We start from the raw sequence: 22,962 nt of genomic DNA, 5'->3' as shown, positions 1-22,962 counted from the left end.
AATGTCCAACTTCTACAGAATTCTTGAACTCACTTTTCAAAATCAGTTATTGTTCTCTTTAAAGCCCAGGAGTCAATTTAATTACAGGCTTATCTTCTGTACTCATGCATACATAAGTAAGATTTGGGGTTCCTAGATACTATCAGTATATCAATTAGGATATTTTCAGTGTGAGTCAAATCCAGCTCACAGTGATGATAGAAAGGAGTTTGAGCCTTACTAGATGGAAAGTTCAAGGATAGGGCACCATCTGGGCTGATCAAGATCTTGGTTTCTTGCCACCTGCCATCCATAGTACGTGCTTTCTCTTAGGCTGTTCATTCCTTAAGCTTACCCTCCTAAGTTGACTACTGGTGGCAGTCAGAATTATATACTTTTTTCATGTCCAGAGGGCTCTGCTTCCCATGGAACGAATGTCCCTGTGAAGGGACCAAGCATAAAACCAGTCACTGTGGCCAGGGAGTGCCATGTACTGATTAGTCTGAGTGGAGCTCAGATGTGAAATGAAAGAAAGATTTAGGGAATAGTTGTAGGAAAGGAGCATCTCAGTTTCTGCTTCTATAGGACAAAACCCCCTACCCATCTAGTCCATCACCAAATCTAGTCAACTCTACCAGCCACTTCTCCCCTCCTCCACCTCTAGCACACTAGTTCAAACTGCCATCATCTCTTACCGGTACTTTAGTCACAGCCTTCTACTCGCCTCCACCTTTGACCCTGTAGCCCATGTTCCTTACAGCACCAAGAGTAATCTTTCTGGCAATGTAAACCAGATTTTGTTCCCCTCCTTAAAATACACATCGCTTCCAGTTGCTATTAGAATAAAAGCCAGTCTTTGCTGCTCATAAGACCCTGGATGATCTTGGCTCCTGCTTGCTTTATGTGTCCATTCGCATTGCATATTCTATTCCCCTTATACACTGCACACTAGACATACTGGCCTACTTTCAATCTCGAACATATCAAGTTTATTCCTACTTCAGGGCTTTCACATTAGCTGTTTGCTTTACCTTCTACATTCTCCGTAACGGTTTCTCAATTTGGTCTCAGCTTAAGTGTAGCTATCCCAGAAAGTCCTTCTTGTCCATCACATCTAAAGTAGCACCCAGCCCCAGTCACTCTGGTCCATAGCATATTACTCTGATTACTTTTTTCATGGAACTTCTGAAAATGTGTCCATTTGTTTGTGTATATTATCTGACTCCAGGTGCTGGGAAATGGTGGCTACAAGATACTTTGTTCTCCAATCTCAAGAAATAGCAGAGCTGAAAGTCACTAAAAGCCATCTATTCATCTCCCTGTTTTAATCAGTTCAGAGAACTTGGGCTAGAGAACAGAAATGGTGTGCCTGAGTTTTAGAAGAGACCAGGTTTCCACTCCCATCCTAGGAAGGAAGGGTGGGAAAAGGGTTAAACGCATGGGCTCTGGGGTCAAGGAGACTAGTTCCAGCCCTAGCAGCACTAGCATACCAACTTTGAGACTGCACACTACTCGATTCTTCTATGCTTTGGGTTTCTCCTCTGTGACATGGGGGTAATGATAGTACCTAACATTGAGTGAGATTGAGGCCTGGCACAGTGCTAACCTTTACTGAGCACTAATCAGGAAACTTTTGGACAGAGACAGCAGTCCAACCACAGGTGGACCCCAAAGAGCTGTTTCTGCCACTGCCTACTTGCCAGTCTGCTCTGTTATTAGGACGAGCAAACTGAGAGAAGTTTCTCAACTCCAAACCCCTAATTAAGGAAGAGAGATGACATCCATGACTGATCATATAAACATTTCAGATTCCACACTCTCCTCTCCTGCTGCCCCCAATCCCCCACTCCACCTCTCCCAAAAACTATCTAAATAAGAACAGATTTTACCACCCACCTTGTGGGCAGTCTCTGAGCTAAAGCTGGGGACTAGCTATTTATCCTTCGGCTGCTGAGGGAATTCAATACATACAAATAAAGCTCCTTTTCCAGTTCAAATGTGTATTTTTCCATCAGCATGTGGCTCCTCCCCTGCCCAGGTTGTCTTGTTTAGGTTGAGGCAGCCTGAGGGAGGGATAGTCAGGGATGGGGTGTAGGGCTATAATTTCAGAACCTGCTTCCCAGGATGGCTGGCAGCAGGGCAGCTTGGAGTCCTGAACTGCAGAGGGCTGCCAGAGCCCCAGCTGAAGCCTGGAAGAGGCTGGAGCAATGAACCAGACATGCTCTGCACAGAAACAACACATCCCACTGCTTTCTCCTTGTTTCTTGGCAAGTTGCCTCTACCTCCTGCCGTGGCCCCCAGAGAGTGTCTGTCCCTCTCTTCAATTCTCAGTTTATATCAGGGATGACAGGTTATCCCAAGTGTGTCCCTCATCCCACTCTACTCTCTTCCCCACTCTAGGGTTTCTCCCCTTCATTTGCTTGTTTCCTCTGCTCACCTTTTCTCTCTCACCTACATCCCATACTGGATCACATACAAATCATTTGACCAGGACCCTGCAACTCTGAGCTTCAAGATGGTATATGCGGGCGGGCCGCGGTGGCTCAGCGGGCAAGAGTGCTTGCCTGCTATGCCGGAGGACCCCGGTTCGATTCCCGGCCCCAGCCCATGTAAAAAACAAACAAACAGGGGCGGGCCGCGGTGGCTCAGCGGGCAAGAGTGCTTGCCTGCTATGCCGGAGGACCCCGGTTCGATTCCCGGCCCCAGCCCATGTAAGAAACAAACAAACAAACAAAATATAATAAAAACAAGAAAATGTTTAAAGATGTCTCCCTTTCTTCCTCCCTTCCTTCCTTCCTTCTCTCTGTCTTTCCTTCCCTTCCTCCCTTAAAAAAAAAAAAAGATGGTATATGCTCTGAGGCTTCCTTCCCTCCACCCATCAGAGATAACTTCTTCTATGGGTTGAATCCTTAGTCTCTAGGTTCTTTCTAGTTATGTTTGAAGAACCACTAGAGCAAGGGCCAAGTAGAGGAGTGGTGCCCTCTGGGGAGACCATCCTGCTTTTCTTCCCCTGGCTCACCACTCACCTCTGAATGTGACCTTCATCCGTTTCGGTGGTGAAGTGAGGTTGGTTTCAGTTACCTTCTCACCTTCCCTTTTGGTTCTTCCCCCTCCTCCAGCATTCTCTTGGGCCTCCCTCCCAGACCTGTCATCCCCTCCTGATAGCCTATTTTGACAATGTTCTATACTCCTTCCTTCTCATCATAATTCCCATTCAATAACTGCTTTTCTTCTTCCATCCCAACAGTTGATAAGAGATAGTGGATTTACTCATGGGTCATGGATCAGGGGTGATGCAGAGAAAGTGTTGTTAAACAAGTAACAGATATGTAACAATCTTGCTTGAGCAAACAAATTATCGGCTCACAAACTGAGAAGTCCAAATGTACCTTCAAGCAGAGCTAAGTACAAATGTTCAAATAATGTCATCAGAATTCATTTCTCTCCAAGTGGCAAGATAGTCACCAGCAACTCTACATCCTACTAGTCCAGCAATTCCACTGGAAAGAAGACTCCTTTCCTATCAGTTCCACCTAAATTCTAGGATTGGTCTCATCAGAAGAACTTGAAATATGAACCCATCCTTGGACTAATCACTGTAGCCAAGGAGTAGAATAAGCTGATAAGGTCTGGGTCACATAGCCACGCTGGAACCTCAAGTGAAGTCAACCCCTCCTGAACCACATGCACTTAGAAAGCAGTGGGGGTATTTGCTTGAGAGAAAGTCACATTGATGTTTCCAGTAGAATATCAAGTGGGTGCTGGCCAGATGCCCTAGGCAAAGGGCTATGTCTAATCTGAAGGAATAAGTAACTACAATAGGGAATTTCAACAACTGAGGTAGCCAGGGATAGAGAATTTGGTAGCCTTTAAATATTACCATATAAATACCTGCTGTTCTAGTTTGCTAGCTGCCGGAATGCAATATACCAGAAACGGAATGGCTTTTAACAAGGGGAATTTAATGAGTTGCTAGTTTACAGTTCTAAGGCCGAGAATTAAAACAAGTCTGTAGAAAAGTCCAATCAAAGGCATCCAGGGAAAGATACCTTGGTTCAAGAAGGCCAATGAAGTTCAGGGTTTCTCTCTCAAGTGAGAAGGCACATGGCGAACACAGTCAGGGCTTCTGTCTCAGCTGGAAGGGCACATGGCGAACACGGCGTCATCTGCTATTCTCTCCTGGCTTCCTATTTCATGAAGCTCCCCGGGAGGTGTCTTCCTTCTTCATCTCCAAAGGTCACTGGCTGGTGGACTCTGCTTTGTAGTGTTGCTCTCTCTGAATCTCTCTGAATCTCTCATTCTCCAAAATGTTTCCTCTTTTATAGGACTTCAGAAACTAATCAAGACCCACTCAAATGAGTGGAGACATGTCATCCCCTAATCCAGTTTAACAACCATTCTTAACTAAATCTCATCAACCAGGGAGATGATCTCATTACAGTTTCAAATATACAGTATTGAATAAGGATTATTCTACCTTTTAGAAATGGGATTTATATCAAAACATGGCTTTTCTTAGGGGGCATACTTCCTTTCAAACCAGCACACCTGCCTACCCTGCTTTCTTAGAAACAAAGAACATGCCCAAAGGGCGTGACATAGGTCTGGTGAATGGAGGGTAGCTCAGAGTGGCGGTTCTCAGAGATGTAAATGGTTCAGTTCAGACAAGAAGTTGTCTGTTGCTCTGCATTATTTGCACTTCCTGGCCAGATGAAATCTTTGGGATGGGAAACAGAATCTTCATGGATATGTTAGTTTCTTCATTCTTTTTTCTTTTTTATTTCAATAGAAATTAATTGAGCACCTTCTCTGTGTTAGGCTCTGTGAAAGGATTGAGGATGTAACAGTGAATGAGACAAATATTGTCCCTGCTCTTGTGGAACTTCTCTGCCATGCCCATTCCCCTTTCTGAGAGAAGGAGCCCTGCCCACAGGACACACTGAATGGGGAAATCCTGAACAGCTGTGTTTTGTGCAATATGACGCTGCACAAACATCCATTCACTCACTACAATTTAGTGGGCCAGGGGAAGTACCTAGCCTAAGAGCCTTAAGAGTATTTCTCTCAAGCAAATACTAATTAGTAAGAGTACCCATTACTAGGGTTGACCTATGGCTTGATTTAGTGTAGAGAAAGGAACTTTGATAGTCAGATTCTCTCTCAATCTCTCAGAACATTGCCTGGGAGATGCTAAAAGAAAACAAGACAGTTAACCCAGGAACTTAAGCTGAAAGGATGCATAGAGGAGCCTTGAGAACAGGGGTCACAATGAGGCACATGTAAGCAGAAGTTATGAATAAACAGACCATGCATCAGAAGAAGCAATAAGGTAAAGAAAAAATAGAATACTTAGAATACTCTTGACTGAGCAGTTTTGCTTCTGGGATTTTATGCTACAGATATACTTATGTATGTGCAAAGTTACATACATAACGATTTCGTATTGCAGAATTGCTTATAAGAACAAAGATGAAGCAACCCAAATGCCCACCAGAAGGGAAATGGTGAAATAAAATTATGATACTTTTATAGGATGGGATAAAGCTGCTGTTTAAAAAAAATGAGAAATCTCTCTTTACCGATATGGAAAGATCTTTGAGCTATATTAGTAGGTGAAAAAAACAGAAGGCATAATTGAAGTATGCTCCTTTTAGGGTAAAAAAGGGAAAATAAGACTATATATGCATTTGCTTGTCTATGCATAAAGAAAATCTGGAAGGATATATTTGAAACTATTAGCAGTAGTAACCAGTAAGGGTTTGGAAGTGGGCAAATAGGGACAGGTAGGGGAGGGAGACTCTAAAATGTAGGTATATATTTGAACCATGAGATGTATTACATATTTAAAAATTAAATTTAAGAAAGAAGATTTTTAAATAAAAGGGGGTAGGGAAGGAGCTGTTGGTTGTGGTTGAGAAGCAGATAGATATGAGAATGGGCCTACAGAGAATCTTTGAACCAACTGCTAATGATGAGCACCAGAGTGGGTAACCACAGACTCCCACTGGCTAGAATTCTGAGAGCTGACTCTAACCCAAACAGCCCTCTGGTTTCAGGCCCCAGTAGGTCCAGCCCCACTGCTTTTTTGGTCTTGGGTTGCTGAGATTCAGCCTCTCTTAATGCTCTACATGTATCTTCTCAAGAAATACTCATCTACTTGAGTTAGCCACTGTGCTGGTTCTCACAGCCTGAGTTGAGCAAGAAGCAGCTGAGGAAATACCTTCTCTTCAAGAAAAGAGTGGAGGACAGGAGCTCATTTGTCCTCTCAGAAAGAAGTCAGGGGCTAGGTTAGTAAAGCCCGGATATGGTTCTGGGGCTAGTATCTCATCCCCGTGACTGGTTTTTTCTTGAGCTCAATCTCTTCCCCTTACCTTGAGAAGGAACCCACCTGGTGGTCCTGGAGACACCATTTTACTCTGAAGCCAGGCTTGGGGGAGAAGACTCCCAAGGCAGAGAATGATTGAGGAAGTTCACCCAAGGAGAGGAAAAACGGGCTAATTCTCTGGGGTTAACAGTATCAAGAAACTCCAGGAACAGGTTTCACTCTAAGAAGATGCCCAAGATCAGAACAATGAAAACCCTACCTGCCTACTTCTTTTTTTTTTTTTCTTTCTTTCTTTTTAGCATATTCTCTATGTCTAATGAAATGCCAAGTTCACAATGGGCCCTTAAATAGATGTGAGTGAGTGGAATTGATTCTGATGCCTCTAAACGTCAATCCTGAACCTCCTGGTCTGTGCCCCAGATGTTTCAGAACCCAGAGGACATGTTGAGGAAAACTCTCCATGCTCTCCATTGCTCAGCTTTCAAACAGCCCCACCTCAGGCCACACCCCACAGCTCCACCACCAGAGGCAACAGAAAGGAGCTGAGGGACACACATGGTACTTCACTGGTGCTTTATTATACAAAAAGTCCAAATATTTACATCTTGACAATTCTTGTACTTCACACAGCTGGAGAAGGCATAAGATTGGAAACCAGAAATGGTGCAAGGGGTGGTGGGTGGTGGGTGGGAGACCTTGCTAAATCAGAGGAAAGGTAATTAGAGAAAATGGTGTCAGAAAAAAAATCAAAGGATCTAGCTACCTCCCACCATCCTTTCTTACTTAGACCTACTGACTATTGTTCAGCTCCTCCTCCTTCCCCTCCCTCAATCCTTAACCTTTTAATATTCCTAAAAAGGGAAACGAGAATAAAGTTAGAAATGGGGAGAGAAAGGCAAGGAGAAGACCCAGCTATAGGTTCTGTTAATTCATGCACTTCGAATCTCAGCACTGTGTAAAGGATTTTTCCTCTTGGTACCTACAGAGTTGCTTAAAAGCCATGGTTCCACTACTGGAATTTTCTTTTCCCACAAGGCAGTCTGAGAGAAGTTAGTGGCTGGCCCTGTTGGCCAAGGCACAGCACACAGAGCTCTTGGCAAAATGTACCACGTCAACAGTTCCCCACATTTCCACCACCATGGCCCCCTTGGGTTGATTCTTCCCTATGGACACGGTTTGGAAGACTTTGTCAACCAAACAAAATGCATTACAAGCATTTAATAACTTGTTTTTTGATGTTGTGTTTAACCAAAGACATAAATGATCATCAATCGGAACTACTGACCATAATGGAGATAACTAAAGGAGTAACATACTGACTTGCTTGAAACCATGAAACTGTCCTGCATACCCTTGTTTGGGGTAAATGGACAACTTTGACTGGACTTTTAGAATAATGAGAATAGCTCATGACAAATATCTGCACTCTCTTCCCCAACCCTTTTCCTCTGCTCAGAAGGTCCAGCCTCAGCAGAAGCACAGATTTTCAGAAGAAAAGGTGACAGGGGTACCTACAGCTGAAAAGCATTAGCCTTCTTTACATGGAAGAGGCCAATTTATAGGGAACAATTCCCGCAGCTGCTAAACTTCCAACATATGGTTGCTTAGCTCCACCTCAAAACTGGCTCTCTCACCCCATGGGGAACACCAATAGCAGGTAGATTGAGGAAGGCTCTGGGGTAAATGTCTCCAGCAATTCCTGGAAGTCAAGGGCTCAAATATCACATCAACTTTCTCATCCCTGGGGCATCTCAGAGAAGTAATTTCCCTGGAAAGAGACACCCATGTTCAATATACCAAGTAGAGAGAAATCTTTCCATCAAGAGCTCTTAGTTAGCCCTGGGGAGATTGGGAGACCAGAAGTTCTCAAATAACCAATTATTACATAAATCCATCATTTAGTGAATGCCTACTGAGTTTGACCCTGTGCTAGAAGAGAAGCTGCAAGGTATAAAATTAGGAGACATTCTAATGGAATCATTAGAGGAGGGCCTGGTTGAGGTCCACAATAGGATTCGGTTCCAGACCCTTGTCCTCTTGATGTTGTTGATCTTGGTGTGACATGGAACAAGTCTTGTCTTTTTCTGAGCCTTGGGTTCTCATTTTATGTCTGTAAGAATCTTCTTTTATGTCTGCAAATATGTTTCAGCTCTCTCTTCCTCATCCTGAGATTGAATTTGTGTGTGCATGAGGGGCAGGAGAGCAGGAGGGGAGAGCAGGGTGGTACTCTGAGGAAACACTTGGTAAACCATAAAGACAAAAGGTCATGAGTGGTCAATGGCCTATTTGGGGCACCCAGGGAATCCCAAATATCTATGATGTATCTTACGATTCAATACCTACAATACAAATTTCCCTCCTCTTTGCTGGGCTAAGGCCCCCGTCCCACAGAGAAGGCAGCACCTGTGATGAGAAGGGAGGACCAGGCTTGCAGCAGGAGGTGACAGGGGACATATGAAAGAGAACTATAAGTAGGCAACTCAGAGTCAGAGGGAACCCAGACAGACTTCCTTGTATGCACCTCGCCAGGATCTAGGAACTTCCCTCTTGCTGAAGGCAGATGCTCCATTGGTGCTTGGGCTTGGTGAAAGAGTGGATGCACACACAGGAATCCTGTTCTCCCTGCCACATCATAGGGGGCTGACAATGGATACACCATAGCAGGCACTTCCCCATCCTTCCCAGGGTGGGAGGGTAGAGTGTGGAGAGTCTCTTCTGATTGATGGAATCACTAGTTGCCCCTGGTTCACATCATGTTAAGATCCTAGGATTGGAGCTTTCAAGGATTGGTGGCATCTCGTGATGTTATTAGGTAGCACAAGGTAGTAGGAGATAAGCCCTCTTGGAGAAAGCAGTGCAAGTTTCTGTGAGATGTTGATAGGTATGCCATAAAAACCAAAAAACAAACAAAGTAATCTGTTGTTGAATAATTTGGGGGACTGAGTTAAAGTTCAACAGGTTTTACTGCTGCAGTTCTCAGGGCCTTTACTACAATAATACAATATGCATTATAAATCTCTAAGAAAGAGCCATAATATTCAATATTTTCCAAAACTTATTTCAGTAGGGCGTCCTTTGCATGGCATATCTCAAAATGGGACACAGAAGACACTTTGCATCCTATCCGTACATCACAGGGGAGGTGTCCAAATGCCCTTGGAAGTCCTCTAATTGCCTTTCTCTGTGAGGTCTCTGTCATTGTGCCCTGATCCTGGACTTGCCCAGCCTCCCCCACCCTTCACTGTCTTTTACTTCTCTCACTTCCCTTAAGCAGACAAACATCCAGGCCTGGGTCTACAGCTTTAGGGGTGACTAGGAAAGGCCCAGCATGGAGGTAAAGCTGGGGAAGGCCAAGGGGGAACCAGACCAAGAAGCATTCATTGGTAGGAGACCTATGGAGCCATGTGTTGGTGTATCCTGCTACAGATCACACTGGTGACTTCGGGTTGTATTTATTTACAAGCAGCCATCGTTCATGGAGTGGGCAGAGAGGAAAGGGAAGAGACGGGAAGAGAAGAATGAGGAGGGACTTTTATAAGTGTGAGGCAAAGGCCGAGCCAGAGGGCCGGAAGCCTCCTCCCACCGGCAAGCCCCCGCCTACTGTTGTGGCTCCCTCTGACTTCAGCAGCAGTTCTCCATCAATAGAAGGTGGAGGTTTCCCAAAACGGGTCCCCTCTGGCTCTACAAAATGGCTGCCCTCCAGCCTAGGCCCCCCTGGCTGCTGACAGGGGATGAGAGTCACCGAGGGGAAGCCATAGGTCTCCAGCCCAGGGGGCCGTCCAGCCTCAGAGGCTTCCAGAATGAGATCCACATCAGAGAAGGCCACCAGGGCCTGGGTAGAATCGCAGGAGCTCTTCTCCAGCTCACGGGCAGCAGTGTAGGCCAGGGGCCCCGGGGCTCCTGTGTGGGGCCAGAGCCGCCGCAGGTCATCCCGGAAGTGGGGGTTGAAAAGCAGGTAGAGCAGTGGGTTGAGACAGGCAGGCAGGGGCAGCACCACAAGCAGGACAGACTTGACGGCCTCAGGGGTAACAGGGAAGAGGCCCAGCATGGAGGCAAAGCTGAGGAAGGCCACTGGACAGTAGAGGAGCCCATCGGCAAAGATGAGCCAGGCCACGTGCCTCACCATGGTGCAGTCCCACACAGCCTCAAAGTCGCCCCGTGGCAGGTCACAGTAGAGTTTGATGTAGGCACCAGCTACTACCAGGAAGCAGAAGGAGTTCATCATCACCAGGGCCACAGCAAAGCCCAGGGCCGCTGGCTGGCCCTCCGGTGGGGCGTAGGGCAGACAGAGAGGGGAGGCCCCATATTCTCCCACAGAGGCGAGGGGCAAGGCTGCAGCCAGCCCTGCCAGCATTAGGCAGCCCAGTGCCCCTGCTTGAACGCTGCCCAGGGACGGGGCCTTCCCGTAGGCCCGGACGCAGGACACGGAGACACTGCACTGCACGGCGGCCAAGGTGAGCAGCAGCACGGAGGCCTCTGACCCAAGCACGGCCAGGAAGCCCGTGGCACGGCAGCCCAGCCCCATCTCCCAACGGGCTCCATACTGGGCGAACTGACCAAAGGTCAGGGCGTCGACCGAGGCCAGGAGGCCACAGGAAATGCCAGTCAAGGTGTTGGCGCCGGCAATCGCACCTACCACAAACTTGACTGGGGGCAGGGAGCCGGGCCCACCGGCAAACACGGTCAGCAGCACCAGCCCGTTACAGAGCACGGAGAGCAGCACGATGGCCCACACAGCCAGGCGGATGCCCCAGCTCTCAAAGAGGTGCTCACAGGGCTTGAAGGGGCCTGTGGGACAGAGGATCAGACATTACTCCCTGGCCAGAGGCCAGGCTGCTCGGGGTCACGGAGACAAGGCCAGGGAGGCTGATGCAGCCTCTGCACTAAGAGAAGTCCCAGTGTGCAGGGATGAAGCGAGGGTTCTGTCCTCACAGTGCTCCCAAGATGGGATTTTGGAGGGGGAGGCGCGGTGGGCTAGACTCAGCTCTCCTTCCAAGGAACTGCCAATGGGATGAATATTAACTTTCCTCCCAATACACACAGAAAAGAGAAATGCATATAAATAAATAACACAGCACAAATTAAGACAGTGCATTGAGGAACTGTTAAACAGTCCTTCCAAATCAGCAGCATTTGGAAGAAAGGAAGGGACAGGCTGGCATAAAGGAATGGAAAGGACATCAGATTTGGGGGTATGGCTGGTGTAGAGACACAGAAGTATAAGGTGCTCCCCAAGGTGTGACCACTCTGCAGCCCGAGGCCTGCTCCTCCCTGTCTCAGGGCCCCTCGACTGCGCACGGATGAGTCCTGACCGGGTGTGGCGCCCGGCAGGCTGTCCCTCGCTCTGTGAGCCGGAGGTGGACCACATTTAAGATTCGTGGGAGTCGATCAGTATTTGAGAGGTAAGGCCTACCAAGAAAACCGAAATACAGAAGACTTCGGGGGTTTTCCAACCTGGCTACACACCGGATGAGTAAGACCCTCGTGCCCTTCATCTCTCTCCCCAAGGTCTGTTCTTACATCACCTTCTAACTTTGGACATATTATTTTAAAATTTCACTTGACTTCAGAATCCTGTTCAGTGTATTGCTAAGTAGTTTGGGGATTTGAGAGGCTTTTGTGGAAGCTATTCTTTAAATATATATATTTTTCTAATTATCAAATAAAAATGGTAATGGCAGAAAATTTGGAAAATGTAACATGGAAAATTTAAACTTGCTATGCCCTCACCTCTCAGGGAGAACTGATTATTTTGGTATGTTTCCTTCTATTTTTTAAAAAAATACATGCATACATACATACATACATATACCTACACACACACACACACACACACACACACACACATATATATACTAAATTGAGATTCTACTATATCTGGTTTCTTATTCTCTTTTTGAAGTTAAAATTTTATTATGAACATTTTCCCATACCCTTCTATTCCTCAAAAAAATGTTTCAGTGGCTGTGTAACAAATACTCTACCATATGGATGCACCATAATTTGTTTGACCATTTATAGGAGCTATTTTAAAAGCCAGTTCAAATTGGAATTTGTCTTCTGGCACCTCCTGTTTTACCTTGGTTTTCAGAGGTGAAATTTCTGGGCCAGTGTGAAACCTGTAGGTTTCCAAGTCAGAAAAAAAAAAAATACCACCTACTTCCTCCCAGGTTGAGCTAGTGCTGTAACCCAGGGCTGGCACTAGAGGGCGTGCTTTGTCCCCAAGTGCAGAGCACAGTGGTGGGCAGGGTCCAGCAAGCCCTCTTCGGACTTTAGGAAGGTTAAGGGGAGGAGGCCAAGGGACCTGAGCCACGTAAAGATGGAAAACAGAGGTGGGTTGAAATTGCAGAGTAAAACTGTAGACTGCGTTCAAACCTGAACCATTCCTGTCCCAGCCTAAGTAGTGTGCTGTTGCCTTCTGAGGTGACCTAATCAGTATTTTATACCCAAGGGAAGGGACTTTCTTCATTCAGGACATCTTAGGTTGACTTGCCTCAAGGAGAAGGGTTTTCTTTCTGTCTTTACAGTAAGATGGATTTAAGAGAGATTCTAAAGGAGGCCTCCCCAACTATGAGTTCAACAGTACTGTAAAGGGTTACCCAGGATTCTGTGGTTTTTTTCCACTCTGGAGAGTTTTAAGAAAGAGAGACTGCAATCCTCATGGGAAAGAGCAGAGAGGGATGGGGAAGGCAACCCTTCAGGGTCCCACCTGGCGCTGGGATCCTGTGCTGTGGATCTGAGACCGAGGGAGTGCTCAGAAGCAGCCCCACTTTCTACCCTGAGCAATGAGGTCGAAGCATTAGTTTTCTCCTGGCTGATAACCTCTAATTGGCTGACTCACAAAATTTGCTTTGAGGCTGTCCACTCTCCCCAAGCGCCCCCCTAAGGGAAGACTCCTGGGTTCACAGGACTTGTAAGAGGGGGATGCCCTCCCCCAGCAGGTTGGTCCCAAGCAAAGCAAATGCCTGAAACAGTTACAGACATGCAGGGCTGAGCCAGCATCTCGTCCACGTGGTTGGGTGCCCCTTCCCCAGCCCCATCCCCACACTCAGGCACCTGTCTCACCTGGAATAGGGCTACACTGGACACTGGGGTGTGGCTTTGAATCTTCTATCTCTAGCTGGAGCTCCTCCAGGTCCAGGTCATCTGGAGGGGAGAAAACAGAGTGACTTGGAGTGCTGGGTCTTGGTGTCAGTCGTGCCCTACCTTTCTCTAAACATCCTCTCCTTTAAGACGTCTCCCCCAACTAACTCCACTTAAAACTACTCATTCCAGCATCCCCACACGTCCATTTCTGTCCTTAAGTGTAAATATTTGATCAGCTTCTGATTATCCACATGTGGATTCTCTGCACTTTTAGCTCTTTACAGCAAATGGTTCACTTGAATCTTGCTTTTTCTCTTAGCATGCTCTTGTGTCCTCTCCAGTGGTCCTCAGTTGTCACTGCTGCTTGGACTTAGGGTGGAGGCTGCCTTAATAATGGGAGCTAGTAATCACGTGGTTTTCCACCCTGACTGTGCTGTAACCATAATCCCATATCCAGTCGTGAACACTACACATTAGAAAGGACATCAGTGAGCTGGGAATGTGCTCAGAGGAGGTGCACCAGGGATGGCAAGGGAGCAGAAATCATTTATGTGAGAAACTAAATGCGAGGGGCTGAGGGGTGTTTAACTAGAAGAAGGCTAGAAGAGTAAGTGGATATACAGTAGCTATACAATAGCTGTCCTCAGAGAGCTGAAGTCCTGTTAGGCATAGCAGGCCAAATGGTCACTGATGGTAGAACCAGGATCAATGGATGGATTGCAAAAGGAGGCAGATAACAATTCAAAGAGAGAAGTTTTAGTTCTTACTAACAAGAGCAAGTTCCTACAATGAGAGTTGCCCAACAAATAACGTTCCGCCTGTACCGGGAAGACAGGAGGTCCGTGGGTGCCAACTGAAGTGCCCACAGTGGGCCAGGCAGTGGGATTCAAGGACGAGTGTGCCATGGCCCCATCCTCAGGTTGCTTATGGAGACGAATCAGTAAACAAATCACCATGAGGCCATGGGCCAACTCAAATGACAGATTTACTTAGTGATCAGGGCCAACATTCCCTGAGCTTTCACTCGACGCCAGGCATGGCACCCAGGAAGGCTTCATCTTCACAGGCTCATTAACCCTCACAGCTGCATGAGGCAGGTGCCACTGCCATCCTAGTTTGAAAGATGAGGAAGCTGAGGCTCACCCCACTTTAGCAGCTTGCCCTGGGTCTCACGGTCAGTGAGCAGCAGAGCAAAATTCAACCCAGGATTGTCTGATTACAGAGCCCAGATGTTTAACCATTATGCTTTCCTGGGTGAGAGACTGATTATTTGGTCTAAGGATCGGGGAGTAACAAATAAGGAAAACTTTATGGCTGTATAAGCTGGACATAATTTGTCACTGGAGATACTGAGGCAGAGGGTTCCCAATGTGAAAGCAGGCACCGTGAGCATGTTAGTCTGAAAAAATGGGGTTGGAAAGGTAAATCCGTGGTTAAAGAAATCTTGTTGCACATCTGAATCAAATGAGATTTTTTTTTCCCCTTCTTCACTATTGCAGTGTTTATTAAGCGAGGCCCTGGGACCTCCAGGGAGGCTATGAACATCTTCTCGAAATGATCGAAATGATCATCTAAGACATTTTCTCTTTATAAAGGCAAAACCTTCTTTTGCAGTAATAGTTCAGAATTGAAAGGCTTTTTTTTAAGAATAAGACTTGAGTTTCTCAAGTCAGTGTTTCCTGACCCACAAGTCTGGGAAAGGTGTATAAAGACCTAAGTGGTCTAAAGGAATTATTTCTCTTTAGAAGGCGCCAGCACGTTATTCCAGTTTGACAGACAGTGACCTGCGGGCTCTTCTCCCAGCGCGCAGGTAATGAATAGGTGGCTGTGTGCTGCCCTCGTCCCCACCTTTGGCTCACAGGGTCTGTTTCCTGTGCGGGTCCTTCCTTTCCACCAGGGCTGGGAGTTTTCCCAGGAGGCAGAGAGTCTCCTGCCTCTGGCCAGACACCATCAGGGTGGGTAGGAGGCCAAGGTGTGCCCAACAGACTCCTGGCACTTCCTCCCCCTCCACCTTTCATTCCCTGCCTGCCAGTGCTCTCCAAAAGGGAGCTCAGCAATCCTTTGAAATCAAAACGCATGAATGAAATGCAAGGGGTGAAACCATGGACTCTGAGGCTGGGAAAGTCACAGCCAAGGTGTTAGGTAACCTCTCTTCAAACAAGGAGGAAATCGAATCTGGCTGGAGCAGCAGCTCCTGGCTTTCCTTCTTGAGGTTCATTAGCTCCCACAGGAAGTGGGGGGCCCTGCCCTAGCTCCCGTTACAGGCGGCAGGCAGCCCACAATCCTGACGCCCTGTGGTTCTCCGAGACCTAAGCCCGGTGGAAAGTTTCACCTTGAGGAAGGAAAGTTTCCGTTCCTCCTTCCAGCCCCCTGAGGGAGTGTACAGCAGACATCCGGGAACGTTCCCCGGGGACAGCCGTCCGCAGGCCCTGAGCCAGCCTGGCTGCTGGACTCCTCTTCTTGCAGGTTCCCAAACACTCCCTGGGGAGACACTGTGGTACACTGGGAGGGAGGCTCCCAGGGGCCCCCAGATAGCCTGCCCAAGACTTAGCCATCAGGAGCTATGTCCTGGGCTACCCACTGCACTCTCTCTATCTCCCTAGACGCGTACACCACAAAGCACCCAGTTCTCAATAGCAGTCATAGCCTCGGAGTGGCGGTAGTAGTAAACATTCTTTGCCATTTATGGAATCTTTTAATCCTCCCAGTAGCCTGTGAGATACGGAATATCTTCCTCATTTTACAGAGAAGGAACCTGAGGCTGCTGAAGTTTGCGCCGCTTGTCCAAGACAACCCAGCCGGTGCACAGTGTGGCTGGGTTTAGAACCCAAGTCTGTCTACGCTTACATGAGATGTTTTCCTTACAGGTTTAGATTTGATTTTTCTGTTTGGCTTCTCCTTTGAGATACTGGGGAGAGGGAGGTGGAGATTAGAAGAAAAAAAAAGCAGGAACCCTACATTTCTCCCTCCTAATTCTGTGTTCTGTAACAGGGGACAGAGGCAGATGGAAGCATTTTCCTCTGCCCTTTGTCTCAGACACCAGGATCCCTCGGAATCCCCTGGCCGCTGCTCCCAAACTTTCCTTCCACCCAGGTTCTTCCAGAAACAGAGAGATGCAGCATGATGGCCCTCCTTGGCCAGGCCCTCCTGTCCCTCAGGACCGCTGAGGTCTCAGTTGCAGACTGCAATGTCTGCAGGCCAGGGCAGCGATATGCCCTATGGATTGCTTTGGGGTCCAAGGGATTTTTTTTCCTTCTAGAAGATTTAATTCAACTGATTTAACCAATTCCTACTTGGCTCAGGTTAATTAAAGACAGGCCTGTCTTCCCTGAGAAAGCCCTGGGGTTGAAGGGTGGAAGCCCGCATGGCCAGGTGAAGAGGCCCGATGCAGAAGAAACGTGAGCCTTGGGGGCCCGCCGGGGTGTGAAGTGAGACGGTGCATGCGAGGCACCCTGTGAGCAGCAAAGGGCTCACCAAGTATTGAAACATTATTGTCATCTTTGTCACCACCTTTATTTTTTCCCCAAGTGTCTCAGGTATAAGGAGGAGACCTTGTTGTGGCTTCTCCTGCCGCTTGGAGAGACTAGGTGCAGAGGTGGATTCCTCCCAGGTCACAGGGCATTCCCTCCCTCAGGCTTCCCTCCCTGCTCCAGCCCCTCTCCCTAACTTCCTCTCCACAGTGCCCTCCTGCCCCACCCAGCCCAGAGCCCATGGTCACTCACAGTGGTTCTCTGCTTGTCGGGCAAGGAGACCCAGGGGCCTCTTTGGAGCCTCCTCCTCATCGAGGTGAAAGTCCTCGGCCTCCCACTGTCCAGAGGCCTTGAAGAAGCTGGCGCAGACACCGTAGGCACAGCACTGGTAGGCATAGGGCACCTCCAGGACCCTGGGGCAGAGGGGAAGAGGGAAGGAGATGAGCCGCCTTAGAAATGTTTGGGGCCTAAACCCTTAGTCTGAGTTAAGAGGCTGAGTTAAGTGCCCAGGGACCCAGCACTCAGCATCTGCCCTTCAACCCCAAAGTACATTGGTTCCTGGGCAGGCAGCCTCCTGGGCTTTCCTTGCAAGGATCTTGCAGCCTGGCTCCTGCCTCTGAAGGGCTCCTCGTTCATCTTGAGAGCTTAGATGGGGAAGTCAATTTTCTGCACATTGTTTAAGGAGTCCCCTCAGCAGGTTCAGAGTGGGGAGCAACTTAGGACTAGAGGGGGTGCTCTGCTCCCCACTTCCAGCCAGCAATGTTTGTTTTTTTTTTAGACAGAGATCCTCCTAGTAATTTTACTCTTGCCGTCAGCGAGACCCACACCCTGCATCCCACCCCACCCCAGGAACATCAGAGCTGGTTTTGGTGTCCTCTGAGGGTGAGGCAGATGCCTCCAAGCATCTCATTAGTCTGCAGCCGACAAATCTTGGGCCACACAGGCTGTGCTGCTGTTGCTGCATGTAGGAGGCCTGGATGTCATTAGCATCGGGGACTGGCTTTACAGTATGTTTTCCACTCATCAGTGGCCTGGGTTCTGTCCTGATTCCAAGGGCCCAGATGCTGCCTGAGTGAGGATGGGCAGGCTGGGTGCTTGGAACTGGATGAGCAGCAAGGAGGTCCAGAAGACTCTCTCATCATTTTACTTTGGTCCTCACAAGAGGTCTCAGTATCCCCCAGGACTGGTACTCCAAGACAGGGAAAAATGCTACGAGGGAGATGAGGAGGAAGGGGAGGCATGTCCCAGACCCTGGTTGGGCTTCCCACTCAGTTTTGGGCAAACCCTCAGCTGCTGGGCCAATGCCTTTCCTTGGAGTGAGGTCCCATGGCTTTCTCCCTGTCTCTCTATGGTTTCTCCAGCAGCCCTGGGTCAAACCTACCTGGGTAGAAGAGTGGGAACAGCCAGACCCTTACCTCAGTTTTGGAAAACTGTCCTTGGAGAAAGCCTGAGATAAAGCCAGGTTCCCTCTGAGCTTCAGATGCACCAGGCCCCCAAGCCCGGCCAGGGGCAGAGTAGTCAGCTGGTTGTCTGTCAGGTCCCTACGACAGTGGATGATCAGGGTTATTGGCAGTCATGGAATTGCTGAGGGGGCGGGGCTGTGCTGGGGGTGTGGCCAGTGTGCCTGGGATAGAAGCAAGAGGAGAGGAGCAAAGGACAGAAGGTAAGCATATAGAAAAGAGAACATTAAATTCTGGCGGAGGAGGGTGGTCAAGAGTTGCTTAAGGCACCATCCAGAAATCATTAGTCATTTAACAAATGTTGCATGCCAATTAGACACCAGGGACTGCTATAACTTAATACCAAGTCATTCCAGTTCTTAGGTAACAGAGTCCCCCAATCACAGCTCCTGTGCCCAGGCCTGAGTCCCATCCAGGTCCCCTCCCCACCTCTCTAGGGGACTTGCTTGCATTGGCTTGCTCTCTCTCCTTGCTTTTCCTCCCACTTTTCTGATGATATAAGAGGCCAGAGGCGGGGATTTGACAGATCTGGTCATCTGGCTACACGCAGGGATCCATTTGGTCATCCATTCCATTTTGTAGTGCCTGCTTTGTAGCCAGAGGTGAGGACACACATGGTCCTTTACCAAAGACACATTAGAAGAAGCCAGGGCTCCAAACCAAACACTACAACCACAGACTGTGCGTCATGGAAACAGCCCTGGATTGGAAGACAGGAAACCTGGCGTTGTCACCAATTCAATATGCAACCAAAGGGAGTCACAAATCTGTCCAAGTTTCAATGTTCTCATCTTTTGAAGGGATAAAAATATCTATCCTACCTAGCTGGCAACAGTAGAGCAAAGAGGAGAGGGAAGAGAAGGTGTGAGCTTTGCAGAGCTATGGCCCAGAACCCAGAGCACTATAGTCCGCGGAGGCATGTGTGTCACCTGGGGGCACCAGTTCTAGCCCTCGGCTTTGGGGGAAGCTTCTCCCTGCCGTGCTAGGAGGCCTCATCTGTGAGGTGAGGGATAAGGGCGGATGATCTGTAAGGCCAGGGACGAAGCTAATCCAAAAAGGGTCTTTGTGTTAATTAGAAAAGGGGTGCACCTTTAAGATGTATGGCTTGGCTAGCAGGCAGGGGGATGTCGGCTCTCCCTTGTACGGGAGCCCTTGTGCAGTGAGTAACCTGCACCACAGGGTGTGTCAGCCCTGAAGGAGGCTCTCCAGCACTGACACAACAACGGTGTGGCCAGCACTAAATGCTCCTTGTTTGCATCCTATGTAAATCCATGCACCCTAGACGGATGTCCCAAAATGCTTCAAACAGGGGATCCCCGAAGGATCTGAGACCCTGGCTTCCATATCTGCCATACCCTCCCCGATCGTGAAGGGGTTCCAAGCCCACTCTGCGCATGTAGAAGCTTAGGTGGGGAGGGCCAGGGCAGGGAGGGCATGGGGAGGGCTGAGGCTGCCAAAATGTTGCAGAACATTAGCAGATGATGTCCCAGACCTCGCAGGAGGCGGACTGTCTGTTTATTTGGCCCCACGGTCTGTCAAACGGACTGTCAGAATGATCGATTAGGTTGGAGCCCATCTCCCAAGGATGTGTAGTCAAAATTTGGGGTGGGCCCTTCTGCTCCCTCCTCCCCTCCCATTGGCCAGTGCATGATTTCTGACTGGTTTAAGCATTCCAGGGGAGAGTGTGGCGGGTACTTACAGCTTGACCAGGGAGCGCAGGGTCGCGAAGGCCTCAGGGTGGATGGACCCAATGGCATTCCAGCTCAGGTCCCTGCGTGCAGACAGGGAGCAGGGAAGGGACAGTGGTATGTGGAGGAGAGACTTGTGACTCATTGCTCCCATTCTGGGCTATCTTTTATCCCCCCCTGCCCCGGCACCCGTTCTGACCTGCCCCCAAAAGCAGCGCCTCAAGCTTTAGGGGAAGATTCCTGCTGCCTGGCCCCCAAGCGCTGTGGCTTCAGAAAGAGGGACATTGGCAGCTTGGCTCTAAAGACTCATGGCCCTCTGAGAAGTGGCCTGAGAAGCCATCCGGATCAGGAGCCACCTCTCCTCATGGATGCCGGAGAGGGGATGAGGCACAGGGAGGCCATGTGCATGCTACAAATGCTTATATGTGTACATGTGCGGTTAGGGCACAGGCGTGCCTGGATAGGGGCACAGTGGCTCTTCTGCAGCTGGCCTCCTCCAGGCACCAGCCCTGGGTAGCAGGATACTCACAGGGCTCGCAGGGAGCTCAGCTGCCCGAAGGTGTCAGCTCCAATTTCCAAGATGCGGTTGTGTTGGAGGCCACTAGGGCAGCAAAAGAGGCTGCGATGAGCAGGCAGGCTCAGACCCTGGCTCCACTCCACGCTCCCCTGCATGCTGGGAGGAAGAAGGGAGAGCCCCCCACTTCTCCTGGCATGGGAAGAAAGGGCCCAGCCCGCGGAAGTCACCAGAATTAAAGGGAGCATGGGGGGATCCGGTTGCCTTGGGTAAGTGGGTCAGGAGACAAAACCACAAAACCATCCCTGTGGCCCAAAAGGGAGTCGGCTTCCAGTGTTCCCACCGGGCCTGGCTCCCGGCCCAGCCAATGCCCTCGTCCCACCGCCCAGTCCCCCAGAGCTGGCCCAGCAGCAGAGCACCGCCCTGGACCTTAGTGACGGCCACAGTGGGAACCAGAGCTGGGGAGGCTGATCGTCTGGGTGGGAGATGGACACTAGGCCTCAGTGCTGTCGAGACCCTCCTGTCTTTGGTATCTAGGCAAACAGGACAAACCCTCACGCCTCTACCCTGGCCTGGCCAAAAAGGCACTGCTCTGTGCAGAAGTAGGGGGGTATCCTGGGAGGCTTGGGAGGCCCAGCTAGGAGAAACAGAGCTCAGAGGGCTTTGTAAGTAGTTGCATTCCTTGTGAAATGGAAATCCCAGGTTTGTTCTTCCATGTCTGGATGTGCACGTCTGTGAGTGCTTGTACACACACGTACGACTGTGCTCATGGGGATGTGCAAAATGAGAGGGCATGCTCCAAAATGCAGGGCTTTTCCAGCCCCTCCAGAGCCCTCATTTGTCCAGCCCAGCTGTCCTCCCACCAACAGAGTCACCCCTCCACACACACACCCCGGCCTGTGCTCCATGGGTCCAGATCACTTCTGTATTGCTGTGTTGCTGCTGACCCCTAGTGAGCCAACAAGACTCTTTTCGAGTGCTTGCCTCTGGTGCGTTACAGGGGCCTTATCCAGTCCTCTGCCAAGCTCCCAACCCTAACCCCTGGGCTCCACAACCTCAGTGAACAGAGAAAACTCAGAACATGCTTTGGCCCTTACTGACCCCCACCCCTCAGAGCTATTCAGTCTCTGGCTTTTCATGCTTTGCTTCTACCCCCCAGACTCACATTTCCTCCAACTTCTGACACCTGTGCAGGCTGGGAAGCTCCTCGATTTGATTATGAGACAGTTCCCTGGAGAAGTGAGAAAGACCAGGACTGGGGTGAAGTGGTGGCTATGTGAGGCGGGGGAAGGGCATGGGAAAAGCAGCTCTGGCTGGGGCAGGTGCCTCTGTCTTCCTCATCAAGCAGCAGAGGGTTGTGATGGCCCCACAGGGACGTGGCTGTTGACACATCTCACACCAGGGCACCAGTTTCCTCAATCAGACTCTCTTCCTTTCCCCCTGTTAAGCCCCACTCCTCACTGCAGGGCTGGATGGAGCCTCACTTGGCATTTTTCCTGGAGGGCTGCCTCATCCACGTGAAAGTCTGAGGGACCCGGGTTGGGCCCTGGGGGTGAGGATCAAGAAATAGGAAGGGTGTAAAGACAAGGCAAGAGGCAGAGAGCGGGGTGCAGGAGCACTGAGACTGCCAACAGTGAACACAGCCAGTTACCAACAAGAAAGCTGATCGGTGCCAGCCAAGGTAAAAAACACCCATAATCATCATTCACAGAGTTGGCAAAAATGATCCGAGCTGGGGGGAGAGGGTGGCTCAGTGATCATCTGGTGCAACCCCTCCATTAAACCTGAGATCCAGAGAGAGGTCAGGACCTGCCTAAAGACGCACAGCCAGTTGGTTGCAAATCTTGGTTTGGAACCCAGGTCTCCAGAAATCCAGGTGCACTCTTTCCATGTCAGGCTACCCCTTCCCAGGCTGTGCAGCCACAGACTCTGGTGAGGAGCCTCAGATTCAAGTTGAAGTCCAGGGAGAGAGAAAAACTCCCCTTGACTTCATAGGCTACTTAAGTTCGGCAACCGTGGTTGCAAAAGGGATTAATTTTTTCAGATAAACTAGAGTAATAACGACCATTTTTTGAGCACCTACTCTGTGCTAGCACTATGTGCTAGGTGCTGTACACACATTATTTCCAACCCTCACACATTTACTTGCATTTTACAAGTGAAGAAATTGAAGCTCAGAGAGATGAAAGGGTAAGTCCAAACTCATGCAGCTAGTAAATGGCAGAACTGAGCATCAAACCGAGCTCCAAAGACCACTGTCTTTTTATCCTGAACCAGAGAGGACAGATCAAGTCCCTCTCAGGCAGGTTCTCAGCAGGCGCCTAAGCTGCCCCACTCTCTGGGCAGAGATGCGAACAAGTGGGACAGAAGCAGGAGAGACCTTTGCCAGCCCTGGGGGTGGGGGTGGGGAGAGGCACCATGCCAGGACTGGAGAATGCTT

The 22,962-nt window shown here is 49.2% G+C and overlaps 1 protein-coding gene across 1 annotated transcript in view; it reads right to left on the bottom strand.

Annotated features, from left to right (window-relative positions):
• Positions 1–5,807: 5,807 nt before the first annotated feature.
• Positions 5,808–22,962, bottom strand: part of LGR6 (leucine rich repeat containing G protein-coupled receptor 6) — a 125,758-nt gene continuing 108,603 nt past the window's right edge. Inside the window, exons 12-18 of the mRNA XM_077157405.1 lie at positions 21,688–21,753; positions 20,538–20,609; positions 20,020–20,091; positions 18,276–18,401; positions 17,113–17,273; positions 13,370–13,450; positions 5,808–11,092 (exon numbers count right to left, since the gene is read on the bottom strand). Of these exons, the coding sequence (XP_077013520.1) occupies positions 9,837–11,092; positions 13,370–13,450; positions 17,113–17,273; positions 18,276–18,401; positions 20,020–20,091; positions 20,538–20,609; positions 21,688–21,753 (1,834 nt within the window). The 3' untranslated portion in view covers positions 5,808–9,836. The remainder of the gene's footprint in view (positions 11,093–13,369; positions 13,451–17,112; positions 17,274–18,275; positions 18,402–20,019; positions 20,092–20,537; positions 20,610–21,687; positions 21,754–22,962) is intronic.

The sequence above is a fragment of the Tamandua tetradactyla genome, chromosome 4, assembly GCF_023851605.1.
Source record: "Tamandua tetradactyla isolate mTamTet1 chromosome 4, mTamTet1.pri, whole genome shotgun sequence".
NCBI classification, from domain to species: domain Eukaryota; kingdom Metazoa; phylum Chordata; class Mammalia; order Pilosa; family Myrmecophagidae; genus Tamandua; species Tamandua tetradactyla.
This window is presented reverse-complemented; position numbering and strand designations above follow the sequence as displayed.